The sequence below is a fragment of the Egretta garzetta genome, unplaced genomic scaffold (assembly GCF_000687185.1).
Source record: "Egretta garzetta isolate BGI_Z169 unplaced genomic scaffold, ASM68718v1 scaffold79, whole genome shotgun sequence".
NCBI classification, from domain to species: domain Eukaryota; kingdom Metazoa; phylum Chordata; class Aves; order Pelecaniformes; family Ardeidae; genus Egretta; species Egretta garzetta.
In genome coordinates this window covers 1,856,883-1,875,872 of record NW_009260791.1, presented here as the reverse complement: position 1 = coordinate 1,875,872, position 18,990 = coordinate 1,856,883, and the positions used below count along the sequence as shown (strand labels likewise).

General features: G+C 45.4%; 1 protein-coding gene across 3 annotated transcripts in view; it reads left to right on the top strand.

Moving 5' to 3' along the window:
• Positions 1 to 18,990, top strand: part of ADCK1 (aarF domain containing kinase 1) — a 79,785-nt gene that overhangs the window by 40,310 nt on the left and 20,485 nt on the right. For all 3 annotated transcript variants that reach the window (XM_009646647.2, XM_035901975.1, XM_035901974.1), the window contains 2 exons: positions 13,019 to 13,177; positions 16,914 to 17,072. In XM_009646647.2, coding sequence (XP_009644942.1) covers positions 13,019 to 13,177; positions 16,914 to 17,072 — 318 coding nt within the window. The remainder of the gene's footprint in view (positions 1 to 13,018; positions 13,178 to 16,913; positions 17,073 to 18,990) is intronic.

Genomic DNA, 18,990 nt, shown 5'->3' with positions numbered 1-18,990 from the left:
TCCTGCTCTTTGTCCCAGGCCTAGAAACACTTTTCTGTCATCCCTTTCTGAGGAGACACATAAAAGCATTCCACATAGTATTCTTGGGAGTATGCCCCTCCCTCTCTGTTTTTGGAGCTGGAGTAGAAGGGTCTGTCAGTGTAGCATATACCTATATACATGCAGTGCTGTCCTGCCAGATACAGAATCATAGAATCATAGAATGGTTTGGGTTGGGAGACACCTTTAAAGGTGTCCACCTCCCCTGCAATGAGCAGGGACATCTTCGACTGGATCAGGTTGCTCAGAGCCCTGTCCAACCTGACCTTAAATGTTTCCAGGGATGGGGCATCTACCACCTCTCTGGGCAACCTTTTCCAGTGTTTCACCACCCTCATTGTAAAAAATTTCTTCCTTATACCTACTCTGAATCTACCCTCTTTTAGTTTAAGACCATTACCCTTTGGCCTATCGCAACAGGCCCAGCTAAAAAGTCTGTCCCCATCTTTCTTACAAGCCCACTTTAAGTACTGAAAGGCCACAGTAACGTCTCTCCAGAGCCTTCTCTTCTCCAGGCTGAACAACCTCAATTCTCTCAGCCTTTCTTCATAGCAGAGGTGTCCCATCCCTCTGATTGTTTTTGTGTCCTTCCTCTGGACCCTCTCCAACAGGACCATGTCTTTCTTGTGCTGGGGACTCCAGAGCTGGACACAGTACTCCAGGTGAGGTCTTGCCAGAGCAGAGTTAGAGAGGCAGAATCCCCTCCCTTGACCTGCTGGCCTCACTGCTTTTGATGGAGCCCAGGATACGGTTGGCCTTTTGGGCTGCGTGTGCATATTGTCGGCTCATGTCCAGCTTTTCATCCACCAGTATCCCCAAGTCCTTTTCTTCTTGGCTGCTCTCAATCTCTTCCCCCCCCAGCCTGTATTGATACTGGGGATTGCCCCAACCCAGGTGCAGGACCTTGCACTTGGCCGTGTTGAACCTTATGAGGTTTGCATGGGCCCACTTCTGGAGCTTATCCAGGTCCCACTGGATGGCATCCCTTTCCCTCTAGCAAATCAACTGCACCACTGAGCTTGGTGTCATCTGCAAACTTGCTGAGGGTGCACTTGATCTCACTGTCTATGTCATTGATGAAGATATTAAACAGTACTGGTCCCAGTACAGACCGCTGAGGGACACCACTTGTCACAGATCTCCATCTAGACATTGAAGCATTGACCACTATCATCTGGATGTGACCATCCAACCAATTCCTCATCCACCAAGCAATACACTACAACGTAGCCCTCCACCTCCTTTGCATACCCTACCCCTGCACATACACACAAACTCTTGTCCTGGCCCTGTTCTTCACTTGCCTCTCTATGGATGGAGGATTTTGCCCACCATTCGCCACACAAGCTGTGCACACGAAAGCACTGCCCCATGCCTCCTCCTTAACTCTCTGTGCAAGCCCTGGCACAGCTTTGCTTGCCAATCAGATGTCTGTAGCCCACCTCTTCCAAACATATATCCCCAGACACCCCCTCACAACTCTTTGTGTAGTCACATAAACCTGCCCATAGACATTTCTCCCTCCCCTTCTCTCATACACTTCTCAAAGCTCCCAGGCTTTCAAAGCTGAATCAAGCATTTGAGAGGAGGCATAGGTGGTGTGTGTTACCAAAGGTCCCTATATATCCTCAGGCTCTGGCAGCTGGTTATTTCTCACAGGGCTGCTGCTGTTGTGCAGGCTTACTGGTGATAGGGCCCTTGGGGCATCTCTGCAGTCCTTGGCAGAGCCTCCCTCTGCCTGGCTGTGACTAATGTGGAGCCTGTTTGTTGTGGGTCTGTTGACCCTTTCCGACTTGGGTTTCAGCCAGTGCATGGCAGGGATGTGTTTATGCCTAGAGTCAAAATGGTCTTGGAAATCCATTTGCTTCTGGGTACTTTCTGTAATCTTACCTTCTTGCTTAATGTGCTAACTGGCCCTGTCTCTGTGGCATTTCTTCTCTGTGGCGTTTTGGGAGAGGTTTCATCTTGATGTAAGAAAGACATTTTTTACATTGAGAACTATCAGTCATGGGAACAACCTCCCCAGGGGACATGGTAGAGCCCCGATCACTGGAGGTTTTCAAGATGTGGTAATCTCATCTAGGCTCCCTTTCCCATGAAATGTTGGACTAGATGATCTTTTGAGGTCCCTTCCAACCTGGGCTGTTCTATGATTTGATGATTCTTTCCAAATGTACTGTCTTGGCAGGGAATATGTCTTCAGGAATTTGAACAAGGGGTTCTGGGTATGCTGGGGACCACCAGGTGTCTTACTACGTGTGTGGCTCAAGAGAAATGGGAACATTGGGGGGGCACAGGGGGAGAGCAGTTAGATTGTTGTTGCGTGTCACTTGTGAGAATTAGTACTTGATGTCTAGTACTAGATTCAGACCTGGCCTGGAAATGAGGTCTGGACGGAGGTCAATGCTGATGACAAGGCCAAGGCTGCAGGCACGCTTGACAGAAAGTTGATGACATTGTCCGTTGTGATGAGAAAGGAGACAGGAGGGATGGTTTGTGTGAGAAGACTAGGAACCCTGCTTTGTTGAATGTGAACAGAGATTATCTGAAAGAAGATGTCTGAGAGTCAGGCTGAAATTGCAGTTTGGCTAGAAGCAGGCTGATCTAGGGTAGAGAGGTAGAAGTATGAGTGACCAGAAAGGAGGTGGGGATTTTGTGTGAGCTATTACTCAGATGCAGTGGTGGGAGTAGGGGCTGTGAGCAGAACATCTCCAGAAGTCTGGGAAAGGAATAAGGAAGCTGCTCAGACATGCTGACAGAGCTGTTAGAAGAGCAGAAGGCTGAGGAAAACTGCTCCCTTCCTTAGGAACTACAAGGATGTTCCTGCTATGTTAGCACTTTCAGCTCTATTGCTTGGGAGCTGAAGAGCTGCAGAGAACACAGTAAGCCTCAAAGATCTCAGTAGAAAGGGGCCACTACTGCTGGTCCTGAACCATGGAATAAGAGTCCCTTTGGGCAGATAGGATGCAGAAGGAAGTTTATTGGCAGCAGATAGCTGTCTTCTGCCCTGCTCTCACTGCATTCTGGTATAACAAGTGAGAGCCTCCATTATTAGCAGGGGGAGAAAGAGAAAGAGAGAGAGAGAGTGCTTTCAATTAGAACACAAAAAATGGCTGGGAGTGAAGAAGTTGTGTGCTCTTTAAGGACTGTGATTCCAGTCTGTCTGAACTACTGACAGGTGTGGTTCCATCCTCACAGACAGGAGAGATGCAGGTGAAGTAACATTTCTCCAAAAAGACAGATAGAGAAGAGTGGTTTTAATGAGCATTGTTCAAGTGGGAGACAGCACAAGATGAAAGAGCAAATGAAGATAAAGGGAAGCATTTGTATGTGCAAGGGAAGGGCAGGGAACACGGGGCAGGTTGGAGCACCTGTCCCATAGCCTGCACTATTGGAGAGAATAAGTAGCTCACAAGTCACTACTTTCTTTTTTAGCATGTTGGAATGGAAGGAAGTGAACAGGAATATATGTGTATAGACATGCCTCAGCTTTACTCTGCTTTGGTCTGTGCATTTTGCATAGACTATAAGATGCTTATATCATGCAAAACAGAGTGCACAGTGATGGCATTTAGTGTGCACTTTGAGAGATTATTTTTTTCCACTTTCTCTCTCCATACAAGCATAGTTGCTGTGGTCTGTGGCTTGACTCTCTGATCTGGAAACCCTGGCTGCTGTTGAAGGCCAGTCACAGGCAGACAGGGTCATGGAAGTGGTTTAGGACAGTGGGAAGGTGACAGGACGTTGTCCTGATAAACTGTGTCTGGAAACAGGAAATGATCATCTTCCCAATGGCCACATCAGGGTAAGAGGGGACTGGTACTTTGTTATCACTCAGGGGGATCCTGAGGAAATCATTGATTTCAGTAGTGCAAGATTACTCTACCTTCCAGCTTCTTTACAGAGAAGTGAACTGGACTTGCAGCTTAAAATTACGTTGCAGTGTCCAGCAGCAAAATTTTTCCTTTGGTAATGGATATTTTGGAAAAAAAGAACTTCTTTGAATTTAATTCTGAGCATGGGGTTACTGGCATGGCAGAAAGCTATCTGCATTGTCTGAAATAAAGTACTTTGACCAGGACTACTGTTCACAGTGGTGGATGGGTTAGAGACTTGTTCTCAGACATCCCAGCTTTGCTCTTTCTGGTTTGCCATATGTGCTTGTGCTACCAAAGATGTTGGGCTAGCCCTGCAGGTAATTTATGGACTCTGCTTTCCTACTATCCAGCTTGATATCTGCCTTGTGTCAGAAGTGTAATGTGCAGTCTCTCTGCTTTCAGAGTGCTTTGTGAAACCTGGACAAAGAACAGCTGAATGAAGCTAAGCGTGGAAGAGGCTGTGGTGATGTTAGTGGAAAACCTGTAGAACTCAACTGCTGAAAGCATTGAGTCTCAGGGTGCTGAGCCAGTCTGTTAATCTTAGCATCCTGTGTCTCTGGAAGGTAGTAGGACACCCTGTTGCTTAATTGATGAAAAACATTTATCTCTTTATGCTAGTCAGGAAGATGTTCCTGAGCCAGTTAGGTTCCAGTCTGGCCATGACAATCCTTGCTTTTATTGGACTGAATATTGTTTGTTTGTGGGAGCCATGAGTAAGTGGCTCACCTTTCAGAGAGATGGGAGATGAGGTCCACCTCACAGGTACAGTCTCAGAAGATGTACATCAGCTCTGTCTGCTCCTTGCTGTTACTGCCTGTTGTAGCTGTCACCACTGAGATTGGTTTCGATCCAGGATGAGTGATATTCTCAGCCAGTTCTGCCCTGTCTTAAGAATCTGACTTTACTCAGGAAAATAAATGAAGCTTCCATGTGTGTGTCTGAGCACAGACTATTAAGCAGGAGTCATCAGGGATGGAATAAAAGGTGCTTTTCTTCAAAGTATGGCTCTGTAACAATTAAAGGTACTGTAGCAAGTAGACTGATACTGTTGCTGTACAGCTCAGTGGATGGATGAGATGAAAGCAAGGGTGGCTTCGTGTAGGCTTTCCCACTGCTTTTCTAGCCAGAAGAGACTACAGAAAGAGGATGGTAGGTAAGCAGAACAGGGAATAACCAGGATCCTAGGTATCAGGCAGTGAATGAGTGAGCCAACTTTGGTCTCCAGATGATGGGATCAAGGACTCTTCCTTAACAGAGTTCATTTTCTGTAACATTCATGGCTCTGTGACTGGGAAATACTGTTGGTAGGATCCCAGAGAAGATTCTCAGTTGTATAGCTGGTAGTGGGCTGCAGAGTGCCAAAATGGTACCAGGTAGAAATAACAGGAAAAGATGTACTTCACGCCCCAGCTGGCTCACAGCCCCTTCCCAGAAAAAAGGCTGATTGTTGATGGATAGCCCTGGTTTTGTGCTATTGCAGTGCAATGTTAGCAGTGATTAACCAAGTTAGCAGTGATCGGCATGCCAGGAGCAAATGTATATACCGTTGGCAGATGAAGTTACATGGCTGAGGCTATGTGTGTAATAACTGCTGTATATTTATTATATAGACAGTTTATTAAAAAGATATTAAACTTACAAATTTAGTCCTGAGAAATTAGATAAGGGCAGATTTATAGCTGACTGGACAGCCCTAATTCTGCTCATCTATGCATGAGCTCTGTGACATGGTGTGGTCCAGCATCACATGGGATATCAGGGAGAGCCAATGTTACAGCTCAGCTCTTCCAAATTCTAGGCAGGCACCTTAATGCTTATCTCCTTTTGAAATGGACCACACTGCTTTGCCATCCTGTGCACTGAAGGATGCAGGGATTTTGTGTAATAAGCCATATGTAGTTGTTTCAGGGCATCAGAATACACACATACCTTTTACCTGTATTCCAAATATCTTTTACCTGTATTCATTTGGATGCAGTGTATACCTCTGTATACGTGCACACTTACAAATATATGTAATATGAACACCAGGGAATCCATTCAGAAGAAAACCACTATTCTGTATATATCTACAATATTATTAAAAATATTGAGTTAATAAATACATGTTCTTGACAGATGCATTTAGGAACCATCAATTAGACTTGGCATTCATTAGGTGGGGAGAAGTCCAATCAGATTTCACTGACTCCACAAAGCCGCCTATAAATTGTGGGCTGTTTGTTCTGACGTTTGATGAATTATTCTTCATAATCCACTGTCTGCTGCGATAAATCTAATCTTTCAGTTTTTGCTGTCTTAATAATTCTCAGAGAAACACTGACATTTTGTTTTCGTAAAGGGGATAGAAAGGCTGGGACAATGGAAAAACCCCTCATTTGCTGTCTGGGAAGTAGATCACTCTACTCCAAGGTAACATCTTCTCACGCCTAGGACTCTGGTCTTGCAGACTTGCAGGGATCAGTGAGTCCTTGGTGCCATCGACGGCTATATGTCTGTTCTTGAAAAGATGACCAGCCTAGGATGAGGTTCACATTCCTTAAACCTAGTCCAGGAAAGGCATTCAGACTTTTGAGAGCAGTAGGGTCCTAGTGTCAATAAAGTGAATTCCAAAAGTTCTGGGAGCCACAAGCCTTAGAAATGCTGTATCAGACATAGAACTGAGTAATTCTTCAGCTATTCTGCCACATGAAATAGAGGGGACATTGTACTAGGCAGTGTTAAGATGGCAGCTGCAGCCCCCAAAACGTCCCTGGGAAACCTGCTCTCTTCCAGAGTGGTATTGTGTTGGTCTGCTTTCCGGCAAGCTCACAAATCCCATTATCACAGTGCCCCATGCTGTCTCGACTGGGAGGCTGCAGACAGCATGATCCCTGTGTAAATCTCAGAAATTGCCTACAGACTGAGCTCACCTTAGCAAATTGCCATCCATAGAGCCATGATTAAGAGGGGACTGTTCAGTGCTGTCTCTGTCAGGAATGGAAGAAACAGATGAATTGAGTCACCTTGTAAAGGGAATTCCAGCGTGGAGAATCACAGCGCAAGATGTGCAAAATTTACCTACCTTAATCACTTTCTTGCTGTCAGTTTCCACCAAGGACCTATTTCCCAACTGTATGATTCTCTTTGTCTTGAATGGATTTATACCACCTTCCCTATGTGCATCTTCCTGTGCTGCTGCATAGCATCAAAATATTAGGAGACCATGAGGTGCTCCTGGCCATCACAACACAATACTGTTGTTAATGGAGCTCTGTTGTATCATGGTCTGTGAGGATGGACTTGAACTTCTTGCCTCCATCTTGTGTTGCCTAGTCAGCCCGTTCTGAAATAGCAGGACATCTCATAGATTGCTATCTCCAAATACAAAATGCAATACTTGGGAGCAATTACAGTATGCTGTGATCAGAAGAGGAGATCTGCTGTGAAATTGTGGTTGAGGTTTTGAATGTTTCAGTTTGCATTGCTTTTTGGTGATAAGAGAATAGCATCATCCCTGTTGGGCCCCTTTTTTGTGAATTAGATTGAGTGTCTGTGACTGGTGAAGCTGTGAAGCACAGTGAAGTGTCTGGAGATGGCCTCTGTCTGAGATGGTCTCAGCTCCTGCTGCATGTTCCCCAGATGTGCCAGGTTCTGGCACAGTCCCCTGATGTGGGCATATTTACACTCTGTTCTGGCATACTTACCATAATTTTTGTAACAGAAGCAGCTTTATTGTCTGAAAGGTACATGACACATTTCATGAAGATGCAGTGTTACCAGAGCTCAGGCTTTACCGTGGAGACTGGGCCACTTCTAGCTGTGGTTCCCCCATACCCTTTGCACTTTCAGAAGCTTACAGGGTCTATCAGTAACTTTCTAGGCTGCCAAATAGGAAGTGAGTCTCAGGCTAGCAGCAGGTGAAACAAGTCCTCCATTGTCCATCCTGCTGTCATCGAGACTGGTCAGTCTGGTGGGAAGAGCTTTTGAAGAACATAAGGATGACTGTACAGATCAGACCAAAAGCTGAAGCCCATCACTTTGCCTCCAACTGTAGCCAGTGTTGGCTAAGAGACAGAGGCTATAAAAGCATGGCAGGCATACAGTTAAGCTTTACCTTGTGTGATCTTCCCGGTTCCAGTAATCTGAAGGTTAGAGATTTCTTGGGCCAGAGATTGTATCTTGGTGTTTAATAATTTGTGATAGATTTTCTTCATTGATTTATCTACCCACCTGGACTTCTGGTATTCATAACATCATGTGGCAATGAGTTCCGCAGCTTAATTGGTGTGGGGAAAAATACTTCTTTTTGCTTGTTTTAATCCTGCCACCTGGTAATCTTGTGGGCTGCTCCCGAGTTGTTCTTTGGAGTGAACAAGCATTCCCAATCTCGTTCTCTATGACAGAAGTGATTTTATAGAGCTCCGTGACATTCCCTCCCCATTGTGTCTCTTTCCAGGCTGAAGAGTCCTTTGAAGTCCTGGGAAATATTTGAAGGCAGTTTTGAAATGCTTTGGTGAAGGACTCTCTTCCCCTGGGAAATGCTGAGCATTTGAAAGTCTCCTTACTGACACCACCTGTACTGGACTGGTCTAGCTCTGGCAGAGTTAAGGAAAGGTTCTCTGTAAGTGGTTGTGGAAAACCAGAATTTTCAAAACTGTCCTGGACTCTGCTGGAAACCTCCTGGATAGGTCTTGTAATGCAAAATATTGTTACTTAGACCCCATAGTGGCCTCATTCTGGCTGCACCACATACAGGGGTCTGGAGCACCACGCTGGAAGGGGTTCAGCATGCCAGCTAAACAGGGCTGGGCTGTTGAGACACCTTCTGTTAGTGATCCTGCATCCCACTGCACCCTAGATTTGTCCTGAACAGACTGCTGACACATGGCCATCATTCATCTGCTGTGTCATTATGGCAGAACAGAGCCACCACATCCCACTCGGGATGATGTTATATAGTACTGGGCCAGGAAGGGGCTCCATGACTTAGGCTCCTGCTCCAGGGTACCTTGTTAGTAGCCTTTCTGGAGAGGGAAGGGAACATACCTCTCTGTGGAGTGGGCAGGCTGAAACCAGGTGGTGATATTTGACCACTTGCTGCAGCACGTGCATATAAAAAGGTTGGGATTAAGAAGCAGTATATTTCAAAAGAAATTAGCTAGCAAGACATGCACATTTAATGTTTATGGTTTGGAGATTAAGACACTGAGCTGGAACTTGGGATATCTGGGTTAAATCCCAGCTCTGTCAAAGACTTCTCAGAACACGCTGGGCAGGTCATGTAAGGTAATACTTTCAGAAAGAACTCAGGATTTGGGAGCTTAAATCCAATTGACTTCCAGTAATTTCCTAAGTGTTTAAGGACAGGATTCACAAAAAATTCTGAGGCATTCTGATGTTCAGCATTGCAGTATCTGCTGGTGTGCGCCACAGACCTCAGGCAGATCAGTGTGTGCTTTGGGAAGGTACTTCAGCATGTGAGGAGGCCTGTAAGTGACAACTGGGGACTCCGGGAAAGTGTGAGTTTGTGCAGGGCCTGCAGTGGCTGTGCACTTCATACAATAGCACTCTGGGCTTAATGATGGTCTCTGGGTGCAACCTCAGCACAAATACATACTAATAAGTGTCTAAGTAGATAGATCCTATAAGAGCTTTTATTTCAGCTCCCTGAGGTGTGAATACTAATACCAACAATCATGAAAAGATTTTGCGTATTTAAAATCGAACAAGCTTCATTCTATAGAAATAAACAGTCAGGGCTGTGTTTCCAGCCAGTGAAGTACAGTGACACATTCATTTGCTGGTTGAGCACATGCCCAATGGGGAGCTGGCTTGTGCAGGAGGCTAGTGAGGGAAACGACTGTGTGCAGGGACACCACTCACCTGTACAGCTGTAAACCTGCAGCTGGCTTTCCTGCCCCTTTGAAAGAGCAGCCCTAAAGGTCCTTTTCTCTCTTTTAAACCTTTATTAAACCTGTCTGGAAACTATGCTTGTTTCATCTCCTGCCAGGATTACAGATGGTAACAGCCAGTTTGATAAGGCCCTTTGAGACCAGCTGTGGCCTGAAAGAAGCTGGAGAGTTCCTTAAGTACCATGTCAGGTGGGCTCTGAGACTGTCCCAGACATCTTTGCTTGCTAATTATCCATCCTGGAAATGATGGTTAGAGTTTTTATTAAGGGTGCTTATTAGCTGGGTGCTTGTGAGCAGTAAGAGCCTGCAGCCTGCTCCAAGAACTCCCTTCCTGCATGAAATGGGTGCAGCCACCTTCCCTTGGGAAGGCCCCCTTCCTCTGGAAGGCAGCATGGGAGCCTGGCTCACCTCTTCTCTGCTTCCATGTTATACAGCCTTTTGCTCACTTTTGCCTGTCTGGGACACACAGCCTGCATCAGAGGCACTAGCTGCCTCCAGTGAGCTGCAAAAGGACAATTTCATAATGAATGAGGGTGATTTGCTAAGTGGGGGGTCCTGGAGCCCAGCCATAATTGTGCTGCTGCTGCTTTATCTCAGCCTCACACCTGCTCATGTAATGGCCTGGCTGTGATCCGCTCCCTCCCCCATGTGCATGCTTTACCCTTCCGCTCCTAGAGGAGCCGTCAGTTCTCTGGCCTTGCTGCAGTCCCTCACCTTTGCTGCCCTCGCCTGCAGCCTGTGGGTGCACACAGATTCCCCCTTGAATTGCAGCAGGGCCACTGGGCTGGCTCTAATGGACATGACTGCTAACCTGGCTTTCATGTCCTAAGTAACAAGCTTTTAAATGAAATCCTTTTGCCCAAAAGAACTCCTAGAGACAGCTTTCTTCAAGTGATTTTTTCCTTAGAAAACTTAGTCACACAAGAATATCGTATATATTATTCCTGCCAGAGAGAATATATGCAGCTTTTTTTTTTTTTTTTTTTTTTTTCCCCTGCATGCATTCAGTACTGGTGAAAATGGTTGGATTGACAGTGCAGGCAATTAAAAGCTTTTGAAATCCAGAGCAGATGGAATTTTACCCAATTTATATGTTGTCTTACTATAAATGTGCCTTACTGAATTCAAGCCAGTGAACTTCCAATTCTGTGCTTTAACCTCTGGAAGATGTTACCACCCTTATGACAGTTGGGCTATTATATTGACTGCTCCTCTGTAAATGGTACATCCCTTTAATATGAGGATGTAGGGTAGTGAGAGAGGTGAAGAAAGCCCCAGCTCAACCTCATGTGGCAAGTTCTCTGCGTTTTTTCCTTATGGGATCTTGCAGCCCAACATGCTCCTGGCCACCTTACGTCTCTTCCTCTTAACAGGTTCTCTCTTCAGCTGATAGACAAACTTCACATAAAGGTAAAAGTCCCTGTCTCTTAATACATGTCCCCTGAGCCACCTGTCATCCTGTAGGTGCTTCTTTCTTTACACTAATCTGAAACAACAATCTCAAAATCCAGAAGTGAGAGAGGAAAGAAAGGGGGAGGGGGGAGAGAAAAACCTTTTTTCTCGTGAGACAGGAATGTCAATAAGTTTGAATTATGGACCTGCTGTAATTAAAAAACACATAACTATTTTTTTTTAAATGCAGTTGTTTTACTTAATTGATTTTGCTGCCAGGACCAAAGGGAATTAATTAAATAAATAAAATGCACCTTCCTAGTGAATTACTGGTGGCAGCTGAGTCTCTGTTGGAACCTAATTGCTGCAAATGCTCCAGTTTTTTTCTAGCCGTAGTTTTCTGTGGAAGGGGCTGGAAGGGAAGGGGTAGGGTAGTGTGGGAGGGGGCTCATTCCCTGGCAGCTGCGGGAGGGAACAGGCTGCTCCTTGTATAGTATTTTTCTTCCTTGTCAGCAAAAAGAGTATTTGTTTAACGCTTTGCATGAAGACTTTGCTTAGAAGGTCTTTATTCATATTTAATTACTAGCTCGCTGCAGCTCCCATCTTTAATTACCTTTTAAAAAGCAGGTTATAAAAATGCACTGACATTCTTTCTTTTCTGTTACTGCATAAATTACAGGCTTCTCAGCTGCTCACCCGAAATCAGTCCAGCCTGTGGGAAGGGTGCGACAGGTTCCCTTTTCTGACTCCTGGATACCTCAGAGCTTATCTGCCCCTTGCTCTACAGAGCAGGACAGAAACCCTTGACTAGTGTTATAAGAACTAGCTCCATGCCTGAAGCCACATAAGCATGTGGGCACTCCCTCTGAGCTAATTAACGGTGCGGAGGGGCCTGGCTAATGAGCCAGGCTGATGCCACACTACCCTGGTAAGAGTGTTTTCAGGGCCCAAGCTGTCCAGTGCTGCATTGAGGATCTCTAGCAGGGTGCTGTGTTATGCAGGGCAGACAGGCCTTTGCCCATCTCCCATTGCCTCACCCATGTCTGTCTAGGTTTTTGCTTCCTGGACATCCTCCTGGTGAATCTACTTCTTTATCTGCAACTTTTCTTATAGTCTAGTCCTGGGTTTCATAACCAGAGTTGCTAATACTTTCCTGCCCGCAGAGTGCTTTGCTGTCCCCACCTGGTGCTTTTTCTGAGCTGAGAACACTGGTTACTTTTACTGGAGGCATAAGAAAGTCCATCACATAAAACATGTTTTCAGGCCAAGTCGTCAGAGGTGCAAACTGCAATTTTTATCCCCCTGTCCTTACCACTGCCCCAGGCCATGTGCTGGCTTTCACCATGTAAGCTGGCTGATGCTGCTGTAATGCATGGGAACACACACTGTCAGATTTCACAGTGTGATGGTGGGTGGTATTAAATACCTGCAAAAGAATTACATGCAAAGGGACAGCTATTGGCTTCTGCACCCAGTAATAGCCAAGGATGCTGACCATAATCGCTCCAACCTGTTTACAGAGCAGCCTGGAGGGGTCCCTCACATGCTGCCTGGCCACTGCACGTCCTAGATGAAATGTGCTGCTGGGGCTCTGCCACAGGTTTCCATAAGCAGAGTATCTCCAGGGCATTTTGGTGCTTATCAGGCTTCACTGGGAAGCCAAGGAGTGACAAGGCTTAGGCAGGGGACACAGGAAGGATGAAAGGGCTGCGCCTGCCCAGCTTTGGCATGTGCAGTCCCTGACCTGTGGGCAGGCCTTTCCTTAAGATAGTCGCTGGCACTCCAAGCTGATGCCTCTTTCTCTTCTCTTGGCAGATAAAAGAGATCTTCGTGAGCTTTGAGGACACTCCCATGGGAGCAGCATCACTAGCCCAGGTGCACAAGGCAGTGCTCCAGGATGGAAGAACAGTGGCAGTGAAAATTCAGCACCCAAAGGTTCAAGCTCAGAGCTCCAAGGATATTTTGCTCATGGAGGTAAAACTGTTGACTTTGACTTACAGAGCAATTACCATTGAAACTTGTGGGGGCCACATTCACCTATGATATAAGCAAGTATAACAACATGGTCCTGTAGCTTTGAAACCTCCACAAAGATGGAGGTTTGGTCCTGTGGGTATAAACCAGAAAGTTGGTGAGAATTGCAGTGAGGGTGATTGTGTGGGTGAGAGGCTGAACAAGAGAGTAAGACTGAAGGAAGGCAGAAGGAGAAGACAAGTAAACATGAATTGATATCTAAGTGAGTCCATATGAGTCCTGAAGTCTCTCTTCTGCCTGTATGCCCATTAACTGGTGGATTAAACTGATCTCTGTTCCCCTTGCATTCAGGGCTGTGTGGCCGAGGAAAAATCATTCTCCATGATTAGCATGTTTTTTTTCAGTTAAATTCCAGTGTGGATTCAACAGTGGCTAAGCTTGCTGTGATTCAGTTCTGTTTCTTGATCAGCTCCTTAATGCTGAGCTGATTCACTCTGGAAACAAAACCACTGAAATATGGAGAAGGTCACCTAACAGGGGCAAATGCACAAATGAGGGATTCAGCTAGGAAAAAAGTTTTAGTGCCTGTGTCCTGTTCCTCTCCTGAATGGTGGGTACCACTCATCTTCCCAGTGCAATGCTGTAGCTTCTCCCAAACTTCTAAGTCTAGTCCATTGAAGGGAAGAACTGGAGAAAAGCTGTAGCACTGCACTTCATTGCAGTAGTCAAAGATGCCAGTGGTATGGCAGGGGACATGGAGATGGGGCTGAGGTGGAGGAGAGGGGAAGGATTAGGTCTGTAAATGGTAATGCTAAAGCTTTCAGTTCTCCTAGTAAGCCTATATCTGTACATATAGTACAGTAATGTGCACATCCATTGGCAGACAAGTATGGCCATGGGACTAAAGAGGGGAAGATTAAGCTGAGGGGGTCTGATAGGGGTTTAGAGGGTACTGCTGATGCAATGACACACAGTTCTCCATCACAGATTAGGAATCAAAGATTCTGCCAGCACCCTCTCAGAGAAGCACATAACTAAAGCTTCTTTAGGCATCTAAAACACTCTGCTTTGAGCATCCTGGCTAGTCTGCAAAGAAACACAGCTGGTTCCAGCTAGAGCACATCAGTTTGCAGCTGAACATTTATTTTGAACTTATAGTGAAATAAATTCTTGGGTTCAATAAAGATATCCCAGTAAGATGGGATATGTCTGTTTCAGTGCTGGTTTGAGAAGAGAGAACTGTTTGAACTTGCTTTGGGTCCAGCTGTAGATTTGGATTTGGTTCAGGTCCTCTCCAGGACTGACTGCCATGGTGTGCCCGATGAGTTTGCTTTTGTGAGTTGTCACATGCACAACAGTTCTCAGGGGGCTTATGGCATCCTTCACTCCTGCTCAGAAAAGGGTAATAGAAACTAAGCAGTCAAGGAAGAAGGATGTGCAAGGTAATGAAAGACTGTGAGACCAGGGCAATAAGAGGATTGTGTATGAATGAGCCAAGTCCTAGATTCACCTTGGGACATTTGCCCTTTTAACAGTGGGTGTAACAGAAAAAATCTCCCCTCCGCGCTATGTTGCTGTGATTGCTGGTTATACTGGTAAGAGACATTTAAATAAATAATTTTACAATGATTCCTGTCTTTTCTGGTTTTAGACTAATTCTCCTGGGAAACTTGAAACTAAACCAGTGTATTTTGTTTTGGCGATTTAGTATTGATGTTCCTCTACAGACAGTCTAGTTTGTCATCCTCGAGATCTGTTGTGTACACACGGCTATGGGAAAGTAGCTCATGACATGACACATGCAGTCTTGTTTTTAAAGGGTCTCTTGTGGAGTGTTGGCTTACATGCATCATCATATCCTAATAGGGGACTGTTTTTGTGTAGGCTGTACTAAAAGCCTGTGTGCACTGAGGTTCTGGTCCTTTAAGAATCAGACAGACATTGCAGCTAGGTAGGAAGTTGATTTAAATATTGATGGAGATGGTCTTATTTAGAGACTAATGGGAAGGAATCTGAGTGGGAAAAGCTAGATGGAAAATTCCTAAATTCACTTGAGATTTCATAGCATCAGTGCTGACTTTTTAAAAATCGGTACAGCATCTGATAAATCCAGAGGGAGCTACCTCATTGCTCTTACAACACAACTTTTTTCAAGACAATATGTTAGACAGATGTCAGAAAATGGACGGACCAAATAGCTATTGAGTATGTCCCTGCTGATGGTCAAGTTGGCAAATTGATTCAAAAGAGCATTTAAAGAAAGCAAAAAAACCAATGCATGAATTTTCTCACATCAGGCACCAATGAATTAATCCTGCAGCCCCTATAAAGTTTATGTACACATTCATGAAGATTGCTGGTTACATTTCATTTGGGTGACATAAATTTAAAAGGATTTATGCCTCTAGATATAACAGTAGAAAAATCATTCAATAGTGTCTGGAACCTGGTGATTACATTTTTAAAGGAACATTGAGTTTGGAATTGACATTTAGATAAGAGAAGTAGAGACAGGGGTGGAGAACAAACGTTTTCACACAGCTGAACAGGAGCAGTGATGGTTCATAAATTTATTTTTTGTCATACATTTCAATGATAGCAGCTTTCTGTGTGTGCTTTAAATGTTCCTCCTGCAGTGCAGGAATTCCCACTTCAGTGGTGGAGATCTAGAAAGGGAAACTGTCCAGGAACACACACTGACTGTTTTCATTTTCAGATGGATGTACAGAACAAGTAAGATAAAGACAGCAAAGCAGATTGCATTTGTATGTTTTATTCTTGTTTTATGACTCAAGTGGTTAAAAAAAGCTAAACAAATTATCTTCCTTAAATATGGTCCAAATTGTTAGCTTGTGTAAATTTGTGACACTGTTTGAGAAACTGGCCCTTCATTTAAACAGAAAGCGTGCTTGGCTGCTATGCAGCTTTGATGATGCCATCCAGTTGATTTTCTTCAAGAAGGACTGCCCATCATTCAGCCCTTAAATGTTGCTTTAAGCAAATGTTTCCAGGAACTTTTTGGCTGGGCTTTTCAAGGCCCTGTGCAGCTGAATACCCGATACCTTTAAGATGAAGATGCCAGGTGCTGGATATATAATACTAAGAAAAACACCATCTCAGCATTGCTGAAGATGGCTGTGACTGATGAGGAGCAACTCGCCCTCTCACCCCCACCAGAATTGTCTTTTAAAGATCTGTAGCCTACTACCTGTATCCAAACTTCACTGTCTTCCCTGAACTGCCTAGTGGATTTTCTGTGTTAGCAAAATTCTTGCTCAGCAGTGGAAGAAGTAACACAGAGGTGTGACAAGTCTTACTTGCGATCTTCCTCTTCTGCATTAGCTGAGGGCTGTTTGAATGAAGCCAGTGACTTGGAGAATTATAGGACTCAGAAGAGAGTTACTCCTGGGGCATGGCCTTGGCGAGATCTGGCCATGTGGTCTCTTCTCCAGGGCTTTGTTCTCTTCTAGGCAGCAGGCAGCTGAGCTCCCTTTGGTGTCTGTGCCTTCATTTAACTCCTAGATGTGCCTGTATGGAAGGGCAAGCCAAAATTTGTGTTGCACAACCAAAGCATGACATCACTTGTGTTACTGCAGGAACCCTACAAGCACTTGGGGTGCAGGTTGGGTTTTTTTGGTCTGTGAGTTACATGGATTGATCCTGTCAAAACAGCACTGTGTGTGCTGTGTGGCTTTGGAGCCAGGATGCAGCTGATTGTCTGTTTCCTTGTTCTCAGGTTCTTGTCTTGGTTGTGAAGCAGATCTTTCCAGATTTTGAGTTCATGTGGCTGGTGGAAGAAGCTAAGAAGAATCTGCCCTTGGAGCTGGATTTCCTCAATGAAGGCAGAAATGCTGAGAAGGTTGCTCATATGCTCAAGAACTTTGACTTCCTGAAGGTGAGGGAACACATATTTCTGTGTATGTATGTACATTAATAGTCTCACTTAATGTGTCTTGTGCACCTCATTCACCACCTGGAGGAACCATACAGAGGGAGAATGGAGTTCAGTCCCTCTGTGTTGTTCATCCTAGACTGCTCTGCTGATACGGACCAAAAGCTGCTCTGAGATGTGCTTCCTCATTGTCTGTTTCCTACTGTCAGCACCGTATATTGTATGAGGATTGGTGGCTTGGGGCCAGCAGTCTCTGGAGCCTGCTATTCATTTCCCCAAACACTGTTTCTGACCTTGTCCAGAGACGTGTGAATTTGCCATTCTTTGCTGAGCCATCTGATGGTACCTTTTCCTGGGCTTTCATAGAATCGTCTAGGTTGGAAAAGACCTTTAAGATCATCAAGTCCAACCGTTAACCTAGCATTGCCATCCCACCACTAAACCATGTCCCTAAGCACCTCATCTACCCTTCTTTTAACTACCTCCAGGGATGGGGACTCGACCACCTCCCTGGGCAGCCCATTCCAGTGCCTGACAACCCTTTCGGTGAAGAAGTTTTTCCTAATGCCTAGCCTAAACCTGCCCTATCTCAACTTCAGGCCATTTCCCCTCGTCCTATCGTCCATTACCAGGGAGAAGAGGCCAACCCTCACCTCACTACAGCCTCCTTTCAGGTAGTTGTAGAGGGCGATAAGGTCTCCCCTCAGCCTCCTCTTCTACAGGGTAAACAACCCCAGTTCCCTCAGCTGCTCCTCATCAGACTTGTGTTCCAGACCCCCCACCAGCTTCGTTGCCCTTCTCTGGACACGCTCCAGCACCTCAATGTCTTTCTTGTAGTGAGGGACCCAAAAATAAACACAGTATTCAAAGTGTGGCCTCACCAGCACTGAGTATAGGGGCATGATCACTTCCTTACTCCTGCTGGTCACACTATTCCTTATACAAGCCAGGATGCCATTGGCCTTCTTGGCCACCTGGGCACACTGCTGGCTCATATTCAGCCAGCTGTCAACCAGTACCCCCAGGTCTTTTTCCACCGGTCAGCTTTCCAGCCACTCTTCCCCAAGCCTGTAGCGTTGCATGGGGTTGTTGTGGCCAAAGTGCAGGACCTGGCACTTGACCTTGTTGAACCTCATACAGTTGGCCTCGGCCCATCGATCCGGCCTGTCCAGGTCTCTCTGCAGAGCCCTCTTCCCCTCGAGCAGATTGACACTCCCACCCAGTTTGGTGTCATCTGCAAACTTACAGAGGGCACACTCAATCCCCTCATCCAGGTCATTGATAAAGATATTAAACAAGACTGGCCCTAGAACTGAGCCCTGGGGGACACCACTTGTGACCAGCCACCAAATGGATTTAACTCTGTTCATCACAACTCTCTGGGCTCGGCCATCCAGCCAGTTTTTTACCCATAAAAAGTATAGGTTTATCTCAACTGAGGGCAAGAAATGGACATAAAACAGGAAAGCTAGACTAAAGCTGATGAAGTAGTATTTGGTACACTGTGTATCTCAGGAGGAAGCATGTTCGTACAAATCTTTACTCCTGCGAAAAAGCATATTCTCATTCTGGAGTTGAGCATACATCCTGCATATACATCCATGGCTAATGCCTTCATGTTACCTTCATACACAAACTCAGCTGCACCCATATTGTGCTCTTCCCCACTGACACTCTTACTCCACCTCCCCTGCTACACACTGACAGGTCACTGACAAATGTCCTAAGTACAACCAGACATGTACACATTCCCTTCTTTGCAGACATAAGCTCACATCTTTGAAGTTGCACATGTGCAAATCTTTTGCTGACATTCAAGAGGCACAAGCCTCCACTGTGTGCATTCTGGAAATACACAATTATGGTCAAGGACACATAGGGCTATGGGCACAGTCAACTGATGTAATACATAAAGGCAGCA